At 36.0% G+C, this 20201-nt stretch overlaps 1 protein-coding gene across 1 annotated transcript; it reads left to right on the top strand.

Annotated features, from left to right (window-relative positions):
- The first annotated feature begins 1814 nt into the window (after positions 1 to 1814).
- On the top strand, positions 1815 to 18473 carry LOC104069408 (hippocampus abundant transcript-like protein 1). Its single transcript, XM_009582656.1, has 10 exons — positions 1815 to 1904; positions 5429 to 5491; positions 7788 to 7915; positions 8790 to 8904; positions 10706 to 10924; positions 12044 to 12157; positions 12711 to 12782; positions 15307 to 15419; positions 16338 to 16435; positions 18280 to 18473. Exons 1-10 carry the CDS (start codon positions 1896 to 1898, stop codon positions 18471 to 18473), a joined length of 1125 nt encoding a protein of 374 aa, XP_009580951.1. The 5' UTR covers positions 1815 to 1895.
- The last annotated feature ends 1728 nt before the right edge of the window (positions 18474 to 20201 follow it).

The following is a 20201-nucleotide window of genomic DNA, read 5'->3' as shown; positions in this document are numbered from 1 at the left end:
TTGCCTTTTCCAGAGGAAACCGCTGTGGAAGGGATCTTCAGACTTCAGGGTAATCTGTGTTAAATGCTAGTCTGACTGACATACATCTTGGCAAAAAAATACTCTTAAAATTGTTATCCTATTACATTATGTAGAAGTACTTGCAGACTTCTTTATATGAGGAAAATTTCCCTCCCCCCCCCATAATCTTTGGAATCTTTGCTATTTGGAGATTAAAAATTGCATGGTAACCTACGGAGAAATGTTAATAATGCTTGAAAGTTATCAGCCACCCAGAGATAATCTTTGATCTGTGATATTATCGTATTATTTCCCAGGAGAAAGAGAACTGTTTTCTTCAAATCCTCAAGCTTTGAAGCAAGCTGCAATGTAGAAAATAATGTGAATCTTACTAACTAGAAAAAATGCTGTCTGGGTTACTTTTAGTTTGCTCCTACAGGTTTTGATAAGCTCTGATAGATTTAAAAATTATTAGACATCTGGGCACTTAAACTGTCCACGCACTAGGGATTTCTTTAAAAATCTTTACTATTGGTGGTTAGCTTAAGTGAATCTTGCAATACAAATGTTTTCTAAATTCCTACTAATCTAGATGAAAGGTACTGAGCAGGGGAGAAACACGAAATGCATCTCTGCTCTACCTTCATTGTAGGCTGTCTTGACTTTTTTGGGTTCAGTGGGAGACCTTGAGACCTTCATGTTTCTGCTGAAATGGCACAATCTGGTTGATACTTACTACTAGATGATGTCTCTTCAACTGAATCCTGCATTATTAGATTGCGCAACATGCAAGAGAAGTGTCCTCTTATATTTTGGGTAAACTTCAGGTATGTATGGGAGTACCAGATGAGAGCGCTGTATTGCTCCTTTCTAAGAATTTCCAATCCTGTGGGAGTGTAATGGCTTTGGATGGCTAGAAACACTGAAAACCAATTGTCTACAGGACAAGTGTTAGGAGAGAGGAAAAAAGTAATTTTAGAACCCAAAAACTTTGTAAAACAGTTACTATGGCAAGGGCCACATAGAAATTGAAGCAAGCAGCAGTTCTGGTTAAATCTGCTTTACCCAAGGGTTCTGCCTGGTTTGTCTAAACAAAAAGATTCCAGATCTCTCATCTGGGATCCGGTCCTTGGGTCTTGAATGGCAGCCGTTTCACAGCATTGTAAGCACCTCCATAGTTTATGAATTCTTCCTGGGAATACTTGTTGACAGGTAGGATAGCTCCTGCGTCTCTAGTCTTTGGGTACAGACAAGCATGAGATCAGTTGGTCAGCATTCAACAGAAAGCAGTTGTACAGATGGCATAAGCTGCCCCTTCTTTTCTCATACTTTTGCAGCTTCAAATGCAAAAATTGCTGCTCTTCTGATTATGTACATTGTCACAGTTTTGTTGTAATGGTGATGTAATCTTCATAAAGCAGATGTGTTTCATTGTCACTTGTGGAGGTAGCAGGGAGGGCTACACCGTTTGTCACACTGCTGTGTAAGTGTTGTGAATAGTGTTCAAGGGGGAGGAAACCTAAAGGTACACTGGAGGTGACAGCAGTACAGGCAATGTCGGGAATGGGGAAAAATAGTTCTCTTCAGTCAGCAAGAGTTTGAGGGAACAAACTTTCTCAAGTTCCCTGGAGATCTTTAGTCATTTTGTAATAACTTTTCTCCACCCTTGTTTGGCTTATTATTGTTCCCAAGAGCTTGGTAGTAGGTCATCCTGAAGGCTGGTTATACTCAAAATATGTTTGTAAGAGATCTTTGCATGTGTAATGAACCGGATGTGTACAACTGCTGCATGTGTCTTTCTTTCTTAGCAACAAGGTATTGGTCGGCCAAGCGTATACCATGCGGTGGTGGTCATATTTCTAGAATTCTTTGCCTGGGGGCTCTTGACAACTCCAATGCTAACGGTAAGTTTCACTAATCTGCTGTTGTCTTGGCAGTAATGACAAAGGTTAATTTGCCAGTTCCTAGGGATTGGGGTTTTAATTTGTTTTACACTTCCTGCTTACCTCACTAAACTGAATTCCAGGAGTCTTAACATTCAACACCGCTCAATAGTAGTATACTACAGCTGTGATCTGGACTGCTGAAAGACTAAAAGATAGTGAAAAATAAATTAGCAAAACGCTGTACTACTCTTTAACTTTTATGTGCCTTTTAGAGTAACATCAGTTTAGTGTACTGATGAAAGTCTCTCTGGAAATTCTGTTTTTTTTTAAGACTTCGTAGTTCAATTCATCTTCCAGTCATAACAATTGAATAAACAATGTGTCCCATAGTAAACTTTGTATGCTATTGTGGGCTGGCTGACTTGCCAGCATGTGACTTGAAGTAAAATGTAAAGGTTTTCATGTAAGAAATTGATTTTATAAGTATTTAATCTGTTCTGGAATGCAGTTATTTTCCAGATAAATAGATAATTTGAGTGTTTGATAATAGGATATGAAGCTTTTTATCTGAAGACATGGGTCTTATTCATTGAAATCAGGCCTGCCTGAGAGAAGTCATCAAAAGTCTATTAGTCTGGTTTTTCATCAGATAATATCTGAGAGCACTTTGAATACATGATGACCAAGGTTTTGTGGGATTGAAAGACCTTGGAGTTAATTGTTTTCCTTCCCCAAACTCCAAATAAAATCATCTACATAACTCTTGAAAGGTGTTTGTCGAACCCTCCTAAAGACAATGACTGATCTTTTTGACATAGCTTAATAATAAAAAAGTCCATATAAACAGTTAACACATTTCCATAAAGTAGATGTCTCACTAAATTACCATCCTGTCATGCTGTCTTGCCAGTGTCAAAATACCGGGAAGCTTACTGGGTGATCTTTCTCGTTTCTTTTTTTTTTTCTTTCCTTTTTTTCTTAACAAAAATGCTCAACTTCAAGTTGCCCAGGACTGACACTTCTCATTTAAAGGGATAATGTGCAAATAGTAATTCTTACACAGTCTTCAAAAAAACCCCCATTTTAATAAAACTATTAGGTGGGTTCTTCAGTAGTTCCTCAATAATGTACTCCAATTGAAATACTTCCATATGAATTTTTACTGTTAGTCACATGCAGCTGAAATGTTAATTCTTGAAATTAGTATTTCTCATTGCACTGTGTCTAGTGGGAGTGCTATGAAATGCTTCTAATGTAAAGCTAAATTCTTATTTTGACTGAAGTATGTGGATTCAGTACAGTTGTGGTCGTGAATGTCTTGTATTTTGAATGTTGTGTTCCTCTGTTACGTGGTCTTGAATACTTAGGAGGCTGTTGCATTGAATTGAAAACTTAATTTAGAGCACTGATTTACATATAATGGCATAACATACCTTACACAGGTGTAAATGACTTCTGTGTTCTTGGGGTGATCGTCTTTATTTGTAATCAGCTTTGCACATGCTGAAATACTGCTGTTTGATTTAAATAATCTCAAACCTGGTTTGATACTTTGCACCCTTCTGTCTTGTAATGTACTTGTAGTAACTTACCTTGGCTGCTGATCAGCCAGCAGTACTAGAAGTCATGTAGAGCTTTCTTACGAGCAAGGTTGAACTGTCAGCTGCCCACTTTTGTTCAAGCAGGTTTGTCTGGTAGGAAGGGCAGAAATGGAAATGTCTGGCCTGTTGATTAAAGCTCATGATCACTCAAATTTTTTGTGGTGTGTCATGATTCTCCAGGTCATTGTCAACATTCAGTCAGCTTAAAATGTTGTGTTGTGTATTATCAGAATAAATTGTATATATTCTGTGATAGCTGAAATTATTTAAAGTTCATTTTTTAGATTACTTTTTAACTTCTTTTGACATCTGTCAGCAAAGCTGTAGTGTTTGTTACATGACACTATACTTAGAGAAGGAAAGATTTAAAGTGTTTATAAAGCACACAAAGGCTATTTTGCTCACAGACAGCCCAAAGTTTATGCTCATTACTCTTATTCATGGACTTGTAAGCCAATATTAGTAAATTACCATTAATCACTTAATGGCATATTCTGTCTTCAATATAATCTTTATTTGAGTATGTAAATATTTCTATCGGTAGAACTTGAGTAAGGCAGTTCCCTCTACCATTTGGTCAACTTGCATTTCGCTTGTCTATAAAGTAACAGAAATTAATCTCAAAAGCTTCAATCAATATCAGCAGTGATTGCCTCCCAGAAAAAATACTGAAAAACAGTTTACAGAAGGATAATTAGATTTGACTCTGTGAGCTTCCTGCTTGCTTTTTTTTTTTTCACTTGAAAGACATCTTTCTAGATCCTTTAATTCGAACCCCGACTTTTTTTTCTCCATTCATATCATAAGATCAGTGGTCAAACAGGTGCAAAATTGTTTTAAATATTTAAACAGAAGATGTGGACAGCACGAAAAAAGGGTGTAAATAAGCAGAATTATCTGACCAATAGTTAACGTGGGAACAACCACCTTTATTAAACCTATGATTTGAGAATCTCAGTCATCCTTGAAAAATGAAGCTGATATTTTTCAGTGACACTAAAGTATTGTGTTTCTTCAGGCTAGTGGCTTTCTCAATATGCATGTAAATAATTTTTGTAGTTGTTGGCACTGATCTGTAGATAAAAACAGCAAATGAATTTGAACTGTGTGTGCATACATGCTTTGATCATTGCAATAACTTTTTTAATCGACACAGTAGGACCTATGAGGCCTTTTAACTCTCTTGCATATTTATGGTAAATCTGTTTAGTATAGATTAACATGCTTGCCCTTGAATTAAGAGTGCTGGTAAAGCACCTTAAATTAATTCATAGCTGTACTTAAAGGGTACATGAAACACTCAGAACTGTTGCTAGTATTTATAAGCATCTACTTGTTCATCAGAAGTGTTTCTAGCTGTATGACGACTACTAAGTATCTGCAATTCGTTCAGAAATGGTTTGCACGGTGCCTTTTTGGACAGTTGTGAATATAGCACTGTTTTTTTTCTTGACAGAGTAAGTTAGCAGAATCTCATTTTCACTCCTAGTTAGTAGCAATGATTGAGTCAACATTTTGAAGGAATTATCTACCTCAGAAATTCTGTGATTTGTACCACATGGAGAGTCTTTTTGCTTACATTGATCGCCTTTCTGAGCAAAGTACCCCAAACCAAACTATCTCTGCAGTACAGTGTGGTCTGTGCCAACGGAGAAATTTATACCAACAAATTGATACTAAACCTTGTCAACATTTTCTCGTGAAGACAAGTAAGAGTATACAAAGTACACTCTTTATACTTTATACCAACAACTACAAAAATTATTTATATGCATATTGAGAAAGCCACTAGCCTGAAGAAACACAATACTTTAGTGTCACTGAAAAGTATCAGCATCATTTTTTAACAAGTCCCAATAGAGTTTTACAAATAAAATGTAAACTCTGAATCAACTTTCTGCTTTCTCTCCTGATTCAAATAATGCTTTTTTTCCCCACCAGGTCTTACATGAAACATTTTCCCATCATACATTTTTAATGAATGGTCTTATTCAAGGTGTTAAGGTAAGATTTTTTTAAAACCTTTGACCTAAATATTCTGTGTGTTCCTGTATTGTAATTTGTCTCTCCTGTATTCTCCATAAGAACATCCAAAACACTGAGAACCTAAGTAATTCTTAAACCATTTTTTCGTTGTAATGGTTGTGTTCTTGGGCTCAGTTCAAGTTTTACTGCTAAATGGTACCATCTTGAAACAATTGGACTATTTCTCAGAAGTTTAAATTCCTCTCATTTGAATAGGTACTAGTTGTAGCTCAAGATTGTAATCTTGATAAGGAGCCTTCTGAGAATGGAACTAGGTTTTTAATGTCTGCTTCCTAATGTTAGATGATTCATATCAAAAGCAGATTAATGCAACCATGATGGTACCATTGAGATAAAAAATGAAGCACTTAAACACTGTGATTTTGTCCAAGATGTGGGATAAAAGCTAATTTTCAGCAGGGTTGGGTTTTTTTTCCTTTCCTGGTCTTTTTTTATCAGTTTTTGAGCGTTCTGTGATGGTCAAGATATTCAGGGCAGCTTATAGCTTACTTGTGCATTCACACAGTGATCATGCTGGATTGTTGCCACAAAAAAAAGCTTGCAAAATTTCTCTAGCATAACTAAAACTTGAAAGTCTCTTTTTTGATAACTATCTTACTGAGAGGCTTCAAAGCACTTGTGTAACTTCTGGCTAAGTTAATTTATAGCACCCAGAAATTATTTAGCTTTGTATTCTGTAACAGATCTAAAGTGTTGGTTTTAGCTGTAAGAACACGACATCTTTAGGATGGACTTGCCGTCTTGTATCTTTCATGGTGGATTGGCAGAACACCAAGCACTAGGGATATCGGGATGTCTCAAACTGAAAGAGGAAGTTAACTTCGCATTGTTCTCTTAGAAAAACCAAGTTCATGTTATCCTTGGTGTTTTCTTTCAACTCTGTTCGTTCACAGTGCAGCGTAACTATGAGTATCACTTAAAAGTAGTGATACATGGGTTCCCCATGTATTTTCTACAGAGCATATCTATAGAAAAGTGCATTAAAATCATGGTCTAAATGTATGTATTGCTCAAACAGGTGTAATAAACAGGGGAGAATAAACCAGAGTGATCTGGGACTCAGTGTCCATTGTTTTCTTTAAAGTGCTGTTTAGGAAACATCAAAAGTGTTTTAGGTGACAGCAAACATGTTAGTTCATGTTCTACTGAAATCTGAGTCTAAGGAGCAAAAACATTTCAACTGAGTAAGGCATCTAACTTTCCTAGGATTCAGTGGTCTGACATTATAGCTTAGCTTTTGCTCTCAATTTACTTACTGAAATCATTGGAATCAGAGTTGTTTATTGGGATTTGGCAGAATAGTGATTTAGTGCAGTAGTCTGTACACATATGTTAAATTTGAAGGTGACTATATTTGAATACCAGGGGGTTAGCTAAAGTGAGCTGGAGTAGACTTCCAGTGTATTGAGGTGCTTACAGAACCAAGTATTTACTAATGTTTGGGTTTATGGCAGAGTTGGATTGATGAGAGAGCAATATACGAGTTAGGAGGAAGATGCATCTGTTCTGGAGGTTTTGCAGTTAACAAACCTGTGAAAGGCTTTGCTTATTTTAAGTCTTCTGTGTAATACAGATTTTGAGGTCTAGATTCTAGTACTTCATGAAATGCTGGAAAATCTAGTATTTGATCCTTAGTTGATTTTTCCATTACAGCTGTACCTGAAAGTCTGACTTTTGCCACTGGAATATCATTATGGTGTTCCACTGTCTCAAGTTGTCAAGTGTGCTCAAATGGTCCTCATAGTTCTTGCAATGTACAAATGTCCTGTACATGATAAATATGTAGTATAAAGCAATAAATGTTCTGTTTAATTTGTTTCAGAGAACAGTTAAGTTACCCAAAACTCTGCCTTAGAACAGTCCAAATTAGAGGGGAATTTGGGTTTGGGATCTACCACTAAGTCTCGTGATAGAGAGGCTAAGAAGATGTACTTTGTGAAACTAGATAGTAGATTTCGGAGATTTTTAAGAAGCTTTTGCAGTCTGTGGTACTTCTATATTGAATCAAATTCATCTTGAAAAAATATTGGCCTTTTTTTTTTTTTAATGCACTCAGGTTTAATAGATTTGAAACATAAAACGTCAGAATCACGGAAAAGTAGACTGTAGAGGAAATTGTATATAATTTCAGTTTTCTATGATTTTGTGCTTAGTTTCAAATAAAACTGCAATTTTAGTCCTTTTTTGTGGTGTGGTTAAGGTAAAACTTGGAAGTGTAAATATAGACATATTAATTATTTTTCTTCTGTCACAGGGTTTTTTGTCCTTTCTCAGTGCTCCACTAATAGGTGCTCTATCAGATGCATGGGGAAGAAAATCTTTTCTTCTTCTTACAGTTTTCTTCACCTGTGCCCCAATTCCATTAATGAGAATAAGTCCATGGTAAGTGGTACAGACTGCAGTAGGGAGCTTGTCAGTACAGCAGAAATTCAATCAGAGGAGTAGTTTGGAGAAGTGGGAGAGGGGACAATAAGACAAGAGCAAAGCCACTTTTCCTTTCAAGAGGTGATTGCATTATTCTGGAGCTTTTCTGTTTAAGAGCTATTAAAACTGTATCTTAAAAGTAGAAATTACAGAATGTGATTTAGTTACTGTATTCACACAAGAATAATAGTAATCAAAATGGTTTGATAGCCCTGTCTAACTCAGTTTTAAGCTCAGCTGTTAATTTTTTCCCGCTGAGGACTGACAGTGCTGTAATAAACATATTTTAAAGCTAAATGAACCTTAGAATTTATTGACCACAGAAAAGTATAATTGCTGCAAATGAGATCTTTTAACTCTTTGATTAGGCAACTTTGAAGTCTTAACTGAGTGGAATTGACTTGGTTTCAGTTTCATTTACATTCATTGTGAAACTTAGGAGGATTACAAAAGAACTTTGTGTACACTGAGTGCATTCAGAGTTCAGCTTCTGAAGCATTATATATGATAGTTTATTCCTTAACTGGTTGAGAAACTGAGTTCTAAGATAGTTCCTTTTTCATAACTTACACTTGCTTCAGCTTTGAGAGTGTGACAACGTATAGGTAGCATGTCCCAAAGGGCTGATGTAAAGTAAACAGTAGAATATAAAAAGTTAAAATGCTGTTTTCCAACATTCAAGTGAGACTGCACCATCATTCATCTCCAGTGAAGCCCTATGTTAGTTCTTGAGGAACACTTCTCATAGCTTAAATACAAACTTGCTTGATTAGTAAGAGAAAAGCAAGAGGTTTTAGCTTAAACTTTCTAATTGTTGCTTTTAAATCATTAGGTGGTACTTCGCCATGATTTCGGTATCTGGAATCTTTTCTGTTACCTTTTCTGTAATATTTGCATATGTAGCTGATGTAACACAAGAACATGAAAGAATTACAGCCTATGGATTGGTAAGATATGCTAAACTTGAAAAAAAGGTCAGATTATAACTTTCGTATCGAACTTATGTTTTGGTGCACAGATTGTTTCCTGATTAATGTAATGAGGTTGATAGAGAAAGGAATGAACCATGCATCAAGGCATTGCGTTAGAGTTTGGGAAATCTAATTTAGACTTTTTACTGCTGCACAGACTGCTGTGTGCTCACAGGAACAGAATAAGAATTTGACAACTTTACCTGCATAGAGGACATGGGTAACAAAACATGTTTTAAGTTTCCGCAGGCAGAACAAGAAATGTTGTTAAAGGCAATGCAAGTTATTTAATACTTGATCTGGCAATATCTTTCCACTACCCTAAATTGCACTGTTTAATATAGAATGGCTTTTTCTATAGTCAAAACAGGCAGGAAGGGCGAAAATGCATAATGCAGTATTTCTAGTTTCTTAGTCATGACCTTTCTTAATTATCAAGAGAAGAGGAAGATAGTTCAGTTAGTACAAACTAGCCTTTCCAGTAGTAATATAATTCCTGCTTAGTTTGCTTTCCTGAGTATCGTTTAGGTACTAAACCTGTATTGGTTTAGGTTTTGGAGGCCCATTGGTAGATGCCCTTTATCCTTTGTGCATCTGTTTTCACTATACAGATATCCATGGACTTGATTTTTGGCTGACTGTACTGTACTTTGAGCTGTTAAGGTTTCCTTTATTTTTAGCCTTAGGGATGTATGATTCTTAGATGTTGATTTAACATTTAAGAAAGTAAAGGACTTAGTTCTCTTGAACCATACTTGTGTGTATTGTTGTAGCAGAGCACAAAACAGGTTTAAAAGTTCTGGAATTCCCACTTTATTTCTCCTGCCTATAAAAAGGGCCATAAGTATATTTGGAGCATATATTTGCCTGCCTTTAAATGTTTTTTTATTAACAGAAACAGCTTTACCTAAAATTCTATAAAGTGATAGACGAAAGTGCAGTTGTTTTGAAGAGGTCTGTATCTCTTTCTAATCAGTTTGTTTGTTATACCTTTTCCTTAGGATGTTTTTTCTAGCTTGGTATAAAGCTAAATTTCTAGCTTGTGTTCTTATGCGATAAAGTAGTTATGCAGAGTTTTTATTTTGGGGACTGGAAAAGAGTAGTAATTAAAAAACCCCAAACAAACTAGCTTTATTCTAACCTTTTATGATGATTTTTATAGTGAAATTTAACTACAGCACTTGGTTTTTCATCATGTTCTGCTGTATGTAAATATAAATGATCTGTTAGTAGCTGCATGTCACTACAACATAGTATGAAGCAATACAATTGTTGATGTTGTTGTCATAGCTAATGATTTCCTAGTTTGCTGTGCTATCCAGTGGTAGCTATGTATGTAAAATGCGAACTGTTAACAAAGGTATTATGTATTACTCTATGTATTACCCGGAGTGCTGAGGCTCAGATTCAATTAGGCGGGTATTTAAATGCGCTGACAACTTTTTCAGTGAAATCTCATCAACTTCATAATTGGAAAACAAAAAACATTTTACTCTATTTGGAAGTAAGAACTGTTTTCCTTTGAGCCAAACTCGCTCTTTGACTGCAAATCCTGTCTCATACTGTGGAGGAGGCTGGGGAAACTGTATTTGAACCTATATTTTCTGTCATAAGTGATTTTTTTTTTTTTTTTTAAAATTAAATTTTGACTGGTGTTTTTTCAAAACCACACTTCTGGGGAGGGGTAGTGATGTGGTGGTGTTGAGCAAGTTACTTAATTTTTCTGCAATGGCAGAATAACCACTTCGACAAGTTTGTAAACTGTTCTTGTGCATAGGTATCTGCCACCTTTGCAGCAAGTTTGGTAACTAGTCCTGCCATTGGAGCATACCTGTCTGCCAGCTACGGAGATAACCTTGTTGTACTAGTGGCCACATTGGTGGCTGTTGTGGATATCTGCTTCATCCTGCTGGCTGTACCAGAATCTCTGCCAGAAAAAATGAGACCTGCTTCATGGGGAGCTTCTATATCATGGGAACAAGCAGACCCTTTTGCAGTAAGATGCACTTCAATAAATAATTGATAAATAATTGATTAATAATAATTAATTGCATTTTGTAAGCTTGAGAAATCTTTAATCTTATTGGTAGCTTGACTATTCAGTATACCATAATCTCTATTCTCTGCTCTTGCACAAAAAGATCTAGCTGTATTTAACAACCAAAACCAAACCAAACTTTGTGGATTAAATTATTCTTGAATTGGAAACAATGTTTGCTGTGAAATCCAAAGGGAAGATGCTTTACCTTTCTAACTTACTTACTCTATTTTATTGTAAGAGAAATGCTGAATTCTTGCACTGCTACAGACCCCCAAACCAGATACTGTAAGACTTTTCCATATTCATTTTATGTTTTGGACTTTTGCTTGGCAATATCTCTCTCCACTCTTGAATTCCACTTTTGATTATATGTGATTTCTTTTTAATATAGAATGGATCTATAAAGCATGATTTTTCCACAGGCTTAAAACATATCATGCAGTCTTTCTAGAAACTTGTTCAGTTAGTCACACTTATTCAGCTAGTTTGTTTGTGTTTTTTTTAAGAGTGATTGTTCGTCGTGAGATCCATCCTGCTGGGAGCTGGTTGTGAATGTTGAGAGATGAGTGACATGCCTGAAAGACTGCAGTTAAAGAATTTGTTTTCCACAATTTATTTGTTACTCAAACTGATTCATATTATGGGTGAACACGTATAAGAAATGTACAAGGAAGAATACTGTCACAGTTTGGGAAGAGAAACAGTTGAAATGAGGCTGTATTATTTGCTATCATCTTTCAGAACAGATTATTATGGAGATCAATTAGAAGATACTACGCATTTCCCTAAATATTGTATAATGCTGTTTTCAGTGAATACTTGTAATTTGGCACTGAACAATAGCTTCAAAAATCAAATGGAAACTTTGCAGAAGAGTCAGATACCACAAACCTTATATAACGGGGTTGTTTCTAACTTAATGTTCAGCTTAACTGTTTCCATGTGTGATTTTTTTGACCGTACGCGTGGGTAAAAATGGATTTTTAAAAAGTTAGTCCACCTTCTGCTTTCTTTGTGCTTTCATTAGACTTTGTATAGATGTTCCAATACTTGTTTTGTTTCTTTGTTTTACAGTCTCTGAAAAAGGTTAGAAAAGATTCTACTGTTCTCCCGATCTGCATTACGGTGTTTCTCTCCTATCTGCCTGAGGCTGGCCAGTATTCTAGCTTTTTTCTGTACTTGCGACAGGTAAATGTTGGTGTCTTCACATCTTAATAAAGATGTTTAAATAAGTATTCCCTGAGACCTGCTTCTTATTGAAGACTTTGCTCAGAAAACTTCTTCCTGTCAAAATACAGCTTTTAAAAAATAAAGGCAGGGTACTTTGCTAAGCCAAGAGCTGAATAATACTTGATTCCTGATGCATAAACCCTGCCATAGCTTAAGCATGTGTTCATAAAGTTAACCAGACCTTTGTTCCCATTCAGTGCAGCAGTTTGTATGTCTCGAGGTGGGATCCTGCCTGTTGAAGAGCTAGTGTGTCTTTGTGAGGGGACAGAGAACTTCTATTTCCATATACATGACTTCCTCTGTCTCCTTTTTTTAAGGCAGTTCTTTTTTTCTTGTGTGGCTTTCTTGGCAAGCAGTCAAGTTAAGGATTATTCTCAAAAGTGGACACTTCCTGCATGGGTTTAGATTATAAGCAGGGATCAGTGTTTTCTTTGAAGAAGGTATCTTTTTGCTAGTGATTGTCCTGGACTGTATTTAGCATTTGTTTTATGCATTTTCTGCTTCTCTTCAGATTATAGGTTTTGGATCTGCTAGCATTGCAGCATTTATAGCTGTAGTAGGCATTCTGTCTATAATAGCTCAGGTAAGCTTTATTCTTTTTAGTGTTTTATTGAACAGTACAAACTGAATGCCAAGGCACACTCTTCTGACTCTTAAGCTTTTCAGTAAACTTCTTACATGCTCTGAAATGTCAGTGTATCTTGCATTCACTAAAGGTTACATCAATATATAGTCTGCATAAATGTCTTGCTTTAAATCTGCTTTCCTTAGAAATACTGGACCTGGGCATCAGAAAATTAAACTAAAATTTGCTAAGCTTGGGTCAGTAAATTTACTGGAACTCTGGCTTTAAATGTTTAAAATGAGGTAGGAAATTGGTTGCTTAATGCAAGGCCTTCTGAAAGGAAAACGTGTTACTTATTTTAAGCAAAAGTCATGCTACTTGCACTTACTCAGTTGGCTCATGCTATCAAACTTGTGTTCAAACAATGCAGGTATTGACATGATCTGTCCAGGGTTACTTAGGCTCAGCATGGAGGCTGAGGAACTGTGAGGTCTTGTGTTGTGATTTAACCCGGCAGGCAGCCAAAACCTCACGCAGCCGCTTGCTCACTCACCCCCACCCCCTCGGGGAGAGAATCGGAAGGGTAAGAGTGAGAAAGACTCGTGGGTTGAGATAAAGGCAGTTTAGTAGAACAGAAAAGGGAATAATAATAATAATAATAATGATAATGATAGAATATAAAAAATGAGTGATGCACAGTGCAATTTCTCACCATCCGCGCTGACCGATAACCAAGTAGCGATCACTACTTCCTGGAACACGCCTACCATTCATATACTGAGCATGACGTCACATAGTATGGAATACCCTGTTGGCCAGCTGGGCCAGCTGTCCCAGCTATGCTCCCTCCCAGCCTCTTCCAGAGCATGGAAGCTGAATGTCCTTGACTAGCCCTGCTAGCCAGGGTACTTAGCAATAAGTAAAACCATCAGTGTGTTATCAACATTCTTCTCATACTAAATCCAAAACACAGCACTAGGAAGAAATTTAACCCTATCCCAGCCAAAATCAGGACACCTTGGTATATTGCTTTCATACCTCGTAACTGGCAACAGTGGGCTTGTTTTTGGATAGGTCCTTTATACCTTTTAGAAGTCAAACAATTTTTATGATGTTATCTTTGGTATCTTTATGGGTACAGTTTGTCTTCCTGTTGTGATAATAGGAAGGACAATAGTACACGCAATGTGCTGTAACCTTGTTGCCATCCTTAGCAGAGTGGAGGTCTTACTGGTTTGATGTAAACAACACATTCCTTAGTGTTCGCCAGTTTTACTGCTGTCAGTTGTGTCCTTCATTATCAATACAAATCATTATTTTAATCCTTGCTCTGTGGCTTTTTCTGATGCTTTTATGTGAACTCACATTTGCCAGTCATACTTTATTCAGACGAGTATTTTTGCTAAAAATCTCTAAAATGGCTGCCCTTCTGTATCATAATTTTCAGGACTCTGCATGGATTTTTAAACTTTGAAGAGTGCAGCTTATTGAAATAAGCTTTACTTCATAAATACTGATTTGTGTTGGCATGTTGGGTATCTCCAGAAACAACTGATCACATGTAGATAGAATTACAGTGTTTTTGCTGTTTAGCTTCCAAACTAGCTTTGTCTAAGAATGAGAAACAAGAAAACTAGTGTGAGTAAGATGTACATGAGAGAGGAAGTATGTTGTGCTCTGCAATCCTTCTGGTTCCTTTTCTCTGGCTTTTTACTGATGCATTGCTGAGTTTCTCATGTTAAAGAAAAATGTGTGCACTGTTAACTGAGTGAAGTTGCCCATATGGACTTTGCCTTACTAGGAACAGTCTGCTTCTTGCCATGAGTGTATTGCTGTTGTATCCCAATTGGGACCTCCTTCCCCCTCAGCAGTAACACCTCAAATGGATGAAAAACAGTGGTCTTTCTTTAGGATTAGTTTCCATGTGCAAATAAAAAGGTCATGTGGGTGGTGTAAAGAGTCAGCAGAAAATGTAATTAAAGATGCCTAGGAATTGGCCGCGGCCAAATTTCAATGCCTGTAGTGAAGTTGGAAAAGCACCAGGATTTACTTGTTGGTTTTAATTCTGAATTTGGATAGTAATTCACCTGACCTAAAGAGATTACTTTTTTCTGAGCTAACAGTCTTTTTTTCTCTAGTATTTGTAGATGCTTGTAAATTCAACTCTGTACTATCTTAACTTGGTACCAGAATTTATTGTGGAACTCTCTTGTCTGTAATGAAAACAAAATTGTAGAGGTGGAAACAAAAGCCTGTTTACAGTAGAAACAGACACTGAGAAATAATGTCCATAGAGAAGGCAATACATATGCTTCTTGATGTCCTGAAGTAGAAACTCTTTAATAGTTAAGAATGTCTGTACCTCAAATGTTGGTATGACTAGTCTGCATTTTGGACTTAATACAGGGGAAGTAAGAGCACGAGTAGTGTGAATTTCGTCAGCAGTTGAAAGGTCTTCTGAATTACTTTGTATAGAAGGAGAAATTACTTTAGCAATCTGGCTTTTTAAAATAACTTTTGGATGAACCAATTTCTCTTGCAGACTGTGTTTCTCAGTATCTTGATGAGGTCAATAGGGAACAAAAATACAGTTCTCCTTGGCCTTGGCTTTCAAATCCTTCAGCTGGCTTGGTATGGTTTTGGATCTCAGTCTTGGTAAGCATGCATTTTCATAGGTACATACCTGACAAGGAACTGAAAATGTTTTCCCAAGAAATTCTACCATTTAGTTCTGTCATCATGAGTATTTAGATGTTCTGTGAATTAAGCATTATTATTTGCCTTACACTACCAAAGTTTGGTCTGTATTTTGCACGTGTAGGAATGACAGAATTTTCCAGGTTTATAGTGTAAATTGCAGACTAACAGCCCTGTTGAAAAAGGAGTCTTTGCACTATTTTGGTCTGCTGAATTTTATGTCTACAAATGTGGCTAAAACTTTTTCTTAAACTCACAAGCTAATAAGTAGTATGTTCTCTCCGGTAATTCCATTAGATCCATTCTATCAATCAGTTACTGGACCTCTACTTTTTTCTTTTTTTCTAACGTGTCATTCTCTTACTATCACTATAATTGGATTTGGAAACTATCTAGAGCTTCTTTTGTTGGAAGAACTGTCTGTAAGTAAAGTGAAGCTAGAACAGCTTTTTCTTTACAAAGTTTGTCCTAACTGACAGTGATGAATGCTGCTTTTTTTATCAGAGCACTTTCTAGTGAGTTATACAAGGTAGAGAACGGCCTCACTGGGACACCCTGTGAAATTGTTCCCATGTACAGCCTTTGGAGAGGGAAAGCCTGTGCATCACTTTGCTCCCACTCCTTTCTTTTCCTCTGCTGTAATAGCTACTGTAGAATCAGATGTGCTTCTGTTCCAACAAGCTCAGGGTAATTTGTGGGAGGGGAGCAGGAAGAAGGCCCTGACCAGATAATTTTGAGTCTTTAGGTATTTTAATAAGAACTTTTGAAAGGGCGTTAAGCCTTAAATGAGGGTACCCTTCTGGCCCTTTTTTGGGGGGGTGGGGAGTAATTACATGGGCAATCTCATTTTTAATTCAAATTATGTATTTAACACAGGATGATGTGGGCAGCAGGAGCTGTAGCAGCAATGTCAAGCATTACTTTCCCAGCAATCAGTGCTCTGGTTTCACGAAATGCAGAGTCAGATCAACAGGGTGAGTATTTATTAAATTTCTGTTTCAGCATTGGACTGCTTTCTTGGATGACTCTTCCATCTAGAAAGCAGAATACTTATCTAGGTGTACTTTTCAAATATGATGAGTAATGAGTTTCTTTGGTAGTAGCTGTGGAAGTCTGCCAATCTGTGTAGAGAGGAAGGAGGTACACAAATATATCAGATTTGCATTGCAAAATACGTAGTCTCTGTCTGACCAGCTACTTCTCTTCTAGCTTCCTGTAAGAGTACTACAAAAGCAATAAAAACAGATGTGGTAACTTTCATGTTTTTTCCTTCCTCTTTTTTTATTAAAAGTAATATTCTCTAAGTAGATAGTGAGAATTAATGTAACAATACCATCTTTTTAATGGAAACTAAAAACACATCTTACCAGATTAAAATAAGGCTATACAAGGAGTTCTAGTCTGTGTGGAAAAGTTGGCCCTATTTGCTATAATACTTCAGATTTTCAAGGAATAGAAAAGGAAGCTTAAGTAAATAGTTGATCTGAGAAGGCAGAAAAATTTGTTGTGAAGGGGAATGAACAATCAGAAATAACTTCATTTAAAATGAAGTGAGGGAAGGACCCATCACAAAGTATAAAGCTGGCATATAATAACTGAATCTAGTGTTCTCTTTAAAAAAAATACTGTACATATAGATCGTAAGTATCAGTCTTGCTTTAACATTGTACAACTTGAAGTTAGATAAATGCAGTTAATATGGGAAGGTACAAAGGAGGTGCAGTTCTAGGAGGCAGATTTCTACTGAGTTTGAAAGGTGCAAAGGAATATTTTACATGGCTTTTTTTATCATTCCTCTCTCCCCCATTTTTGTTTATAATAGAGACATTTAAAAGGGTTTTAAAAGACTTGTTTTCTATTTATGTCACGAAATGAATAGTTTAGTTAAGTTGACAGAAGTCATCGATCTTTCATTTTATATAGAGGAAGCTACTGTTAATAGCTCAGGCACATAGTAGTTTCTAGAGTGAAGTTTTGCCACCTAGTGGCATGAAGATTTTAAGCTTACATGTCAACCTATGAAGAAAAAACTTGGACAGCTTTCTTTTTTGGCATGTTTTCTTTCCTTCCATTTCACAAGTTACTTCTGTAAGAAGGAAGGGGGTATGCAGACTACTGATACTGTAAAAATAGTGTTCTGTAGAATCTTAATCTATAAGATCGTCAAAAAACTTTTTACATTGTTGTCACAATCACTTAATGAAATTGAAACAGAAATACATCCATAAAACTTTGATTAATCGAGCTTTTAAAATAATCTAATGTAAAACTGCAACCAATCTGGTATTGTAAATTTACTGCAGTACTGCTGAATTTACTACCTTGAGTAAGTTACTTGGTACTTAAATATATCCTGGGTTTAGACTGGTAAAGGGAAGAAATCTATTACAGTTTGTGCGTATTTTGCCAATAACAACCCTTAACACGTAGATATTTTCAAGTGACATTTAGAGTAATATAAATTGAGCAGGTCCATGCTTAACCTCTGCTTTCTTCATTGTAGGCTTTGGGTGAGACTGGAAGAACTCTAATACATAAAATTAGACTTGCACATAGATGTAGTAACTCATATTCAAAACTCACATCGCTTCCAGTAGCATGCAAGTACAGTGACAGAACTATGGTCATGCAGAGGATTATTTTAATCCAGCAAAGTTGTCTTCAATGTATCTCTTAAGATCTTAGAATATAGAAATAATCGAGATGTGCTATTTTGGAACAGCCATTAAGGATACACTCAGAGCTGTTGGCTCCGAGTGTTTTATTCTTGATTTAAAAAAAAAAAAAATCCTACTCTTATTTTTTTTTTCTTCATTAGGTGTTGTCCAAGGAATAATAACTGGAATAAGAGGCCTGTGCAATGGCCTGGGACCAGCACTGTATGGCTTCATTTTCTTTCTCTTTCATGTGGAGCTCAATGAATTGCCACCTGATCAGACTTCTGGAAAAAAAGCAATGCAAGATCCCAGTGATGAGGTAAGTTTAAAATTTGGTGTGAAGTTTGCAGTGTAGAACTCATAAGGGTAAAAATCTGTTACTTTTGGCTGATTTAAAATCTTGATGCCTAATTCTCGAACTACTTAATTCTCACTTGTCAGCTTTATTGAAATATTAAGATAGCTCATAATTTAAAGTTGATAGTACATATTTAGATTTACAGTAGTAGCAGCTTTGGTTTCGGTATTCTAATGGAACCAGTGAACTACTTTTGATGTAAATCAACTCAAAACACAGCTATAATCCTGAATTACAGCAAAACAGGAAATTTTGACAATAGGAAGGTCATTTTTGGTAACTCAGTAAATTGCAACAAGTTTATCTTTGAACCTCACAGCAGTAAGTTAATTATTCACATATACAGTAATTCAGTATACAGTTGAAATACATTTTTTTTTTTTCAATGGCAATAACAATGCTGTTCATTACCTTTCCTTACCTGTATGAAACTTGAGGGAGAGAGCGAAGAAGTCAATCCTATAAAACATTTCTTTGGAACTCCTTTCAGTCTTTTCTTGTATCCCTTCCATATTTGTTTCAGGTCTGTGTTTTTGTCTGCTTTGTTCTTTCCGATTTGATTTCCAAAATATCAAATATATGCTTACCAGAGTTTGGAGAATCTTATGGACCCTTTTTTTTTTTAGTTTGATTGCTCTGACCTCTTCAGCTACAATTTCATTGCTTTTTCAAAATACTAAGAACGGACTTTTCAGAGAGCTGATGATGTCTTAGCTTGTCATTAAGCTGATTAAGAAAGACAACAGATTAGCTGAATATGTAAATAACTGGTGGCTGTTACTGTGGAAACAACTGTTTGTTGTTCATCCCCCGGTCTGTGCATCTTTCTAGGTATTATCTATAACCACTGCTCACTGCTGTACCTATGGTGAGGTGCTCCATAATTTGCTCCAGCAAACTGAGCAGAGTTTTAGAGTTTTGTTGTACACAAAGGAAGCTGTAGTAAAATTCGTGAAAACCTTTATAATCATGATTTCAGGTTTTCAAGAGCTTTGCCATGCTTCCACTAGTTAAAATTTCGCTCTCGAATTCTGTTTTTTAAAACATCAAATCACATAAGCTTTTCTTGGGGGCAGGGAGTGTTTTGGCTTTTTGACCTTGTACACACATTTCTGTTACAAGTAATTTCAGTATGTTCTGTTACTTTAAGAATATCCATGTGGTTTTTTTATTGAAGTAGCCCAGATCTATTACAGTAGAGCAACTGACTGTTCCAGTAAGTTATAAATGAGTCAAAACTTCTGTTGTGGAATTTTCTAAAGCTTGCAGTAGAAGAAGTTCCTGTGCTGAAGCCTACTGTATGAGCTCCCTTATAAGATAATGATTTTTCTAAGCTGTAAGTGTAAATTAAACCATTGTTTCAGACATCCTTGTTTAATTGAAAATCTACTTAGTAAATAAGTAGACATTTTTTAGTTAGTAGTACAGCAAAATCAGTAAGTATTTGCATAACTGATTGCTTTTTATTCTCATTTCAGTGGGACAGCTCTTTATGAGTACATACATAATTAAACATAAACTTTGTTAAATGTCTGTAATTACTTCTCTTCCTTTTAACAGTTACCAGGCACCTAACATGTAAAACTGTCATTCAAGACAATAACAATACAATTTTTTTCCTACTAATTCTTATTGTCAAGCCTAATATAACAGTGGGAAAGAAGTCCACAATTTAAATATTATATAGCTTTAAAAATTAATCTAAGTGTCCTGGTTTCGGCTGGG

The sequence above is a fragment of the Fulmarus glacialis genome, unplaced genomic scaffold, assembly GCF_000690835.1.
Source record: "Fulmarus glacialis isolate BGI_N327 unplaced genomic scaffold, ASM69083v1 scaffold48187, whole genome shotgun sequence".
Classification (NCBI taxonomy): Eukaryota; Metazoa; Chordata; class Aves; order Procellariiformes; family Procellariidae; genus Fulmarus; species Fulmarus glacialis.
This window is presented reverse-complemented; position numbering and strand designations above follow the sequence as displayed.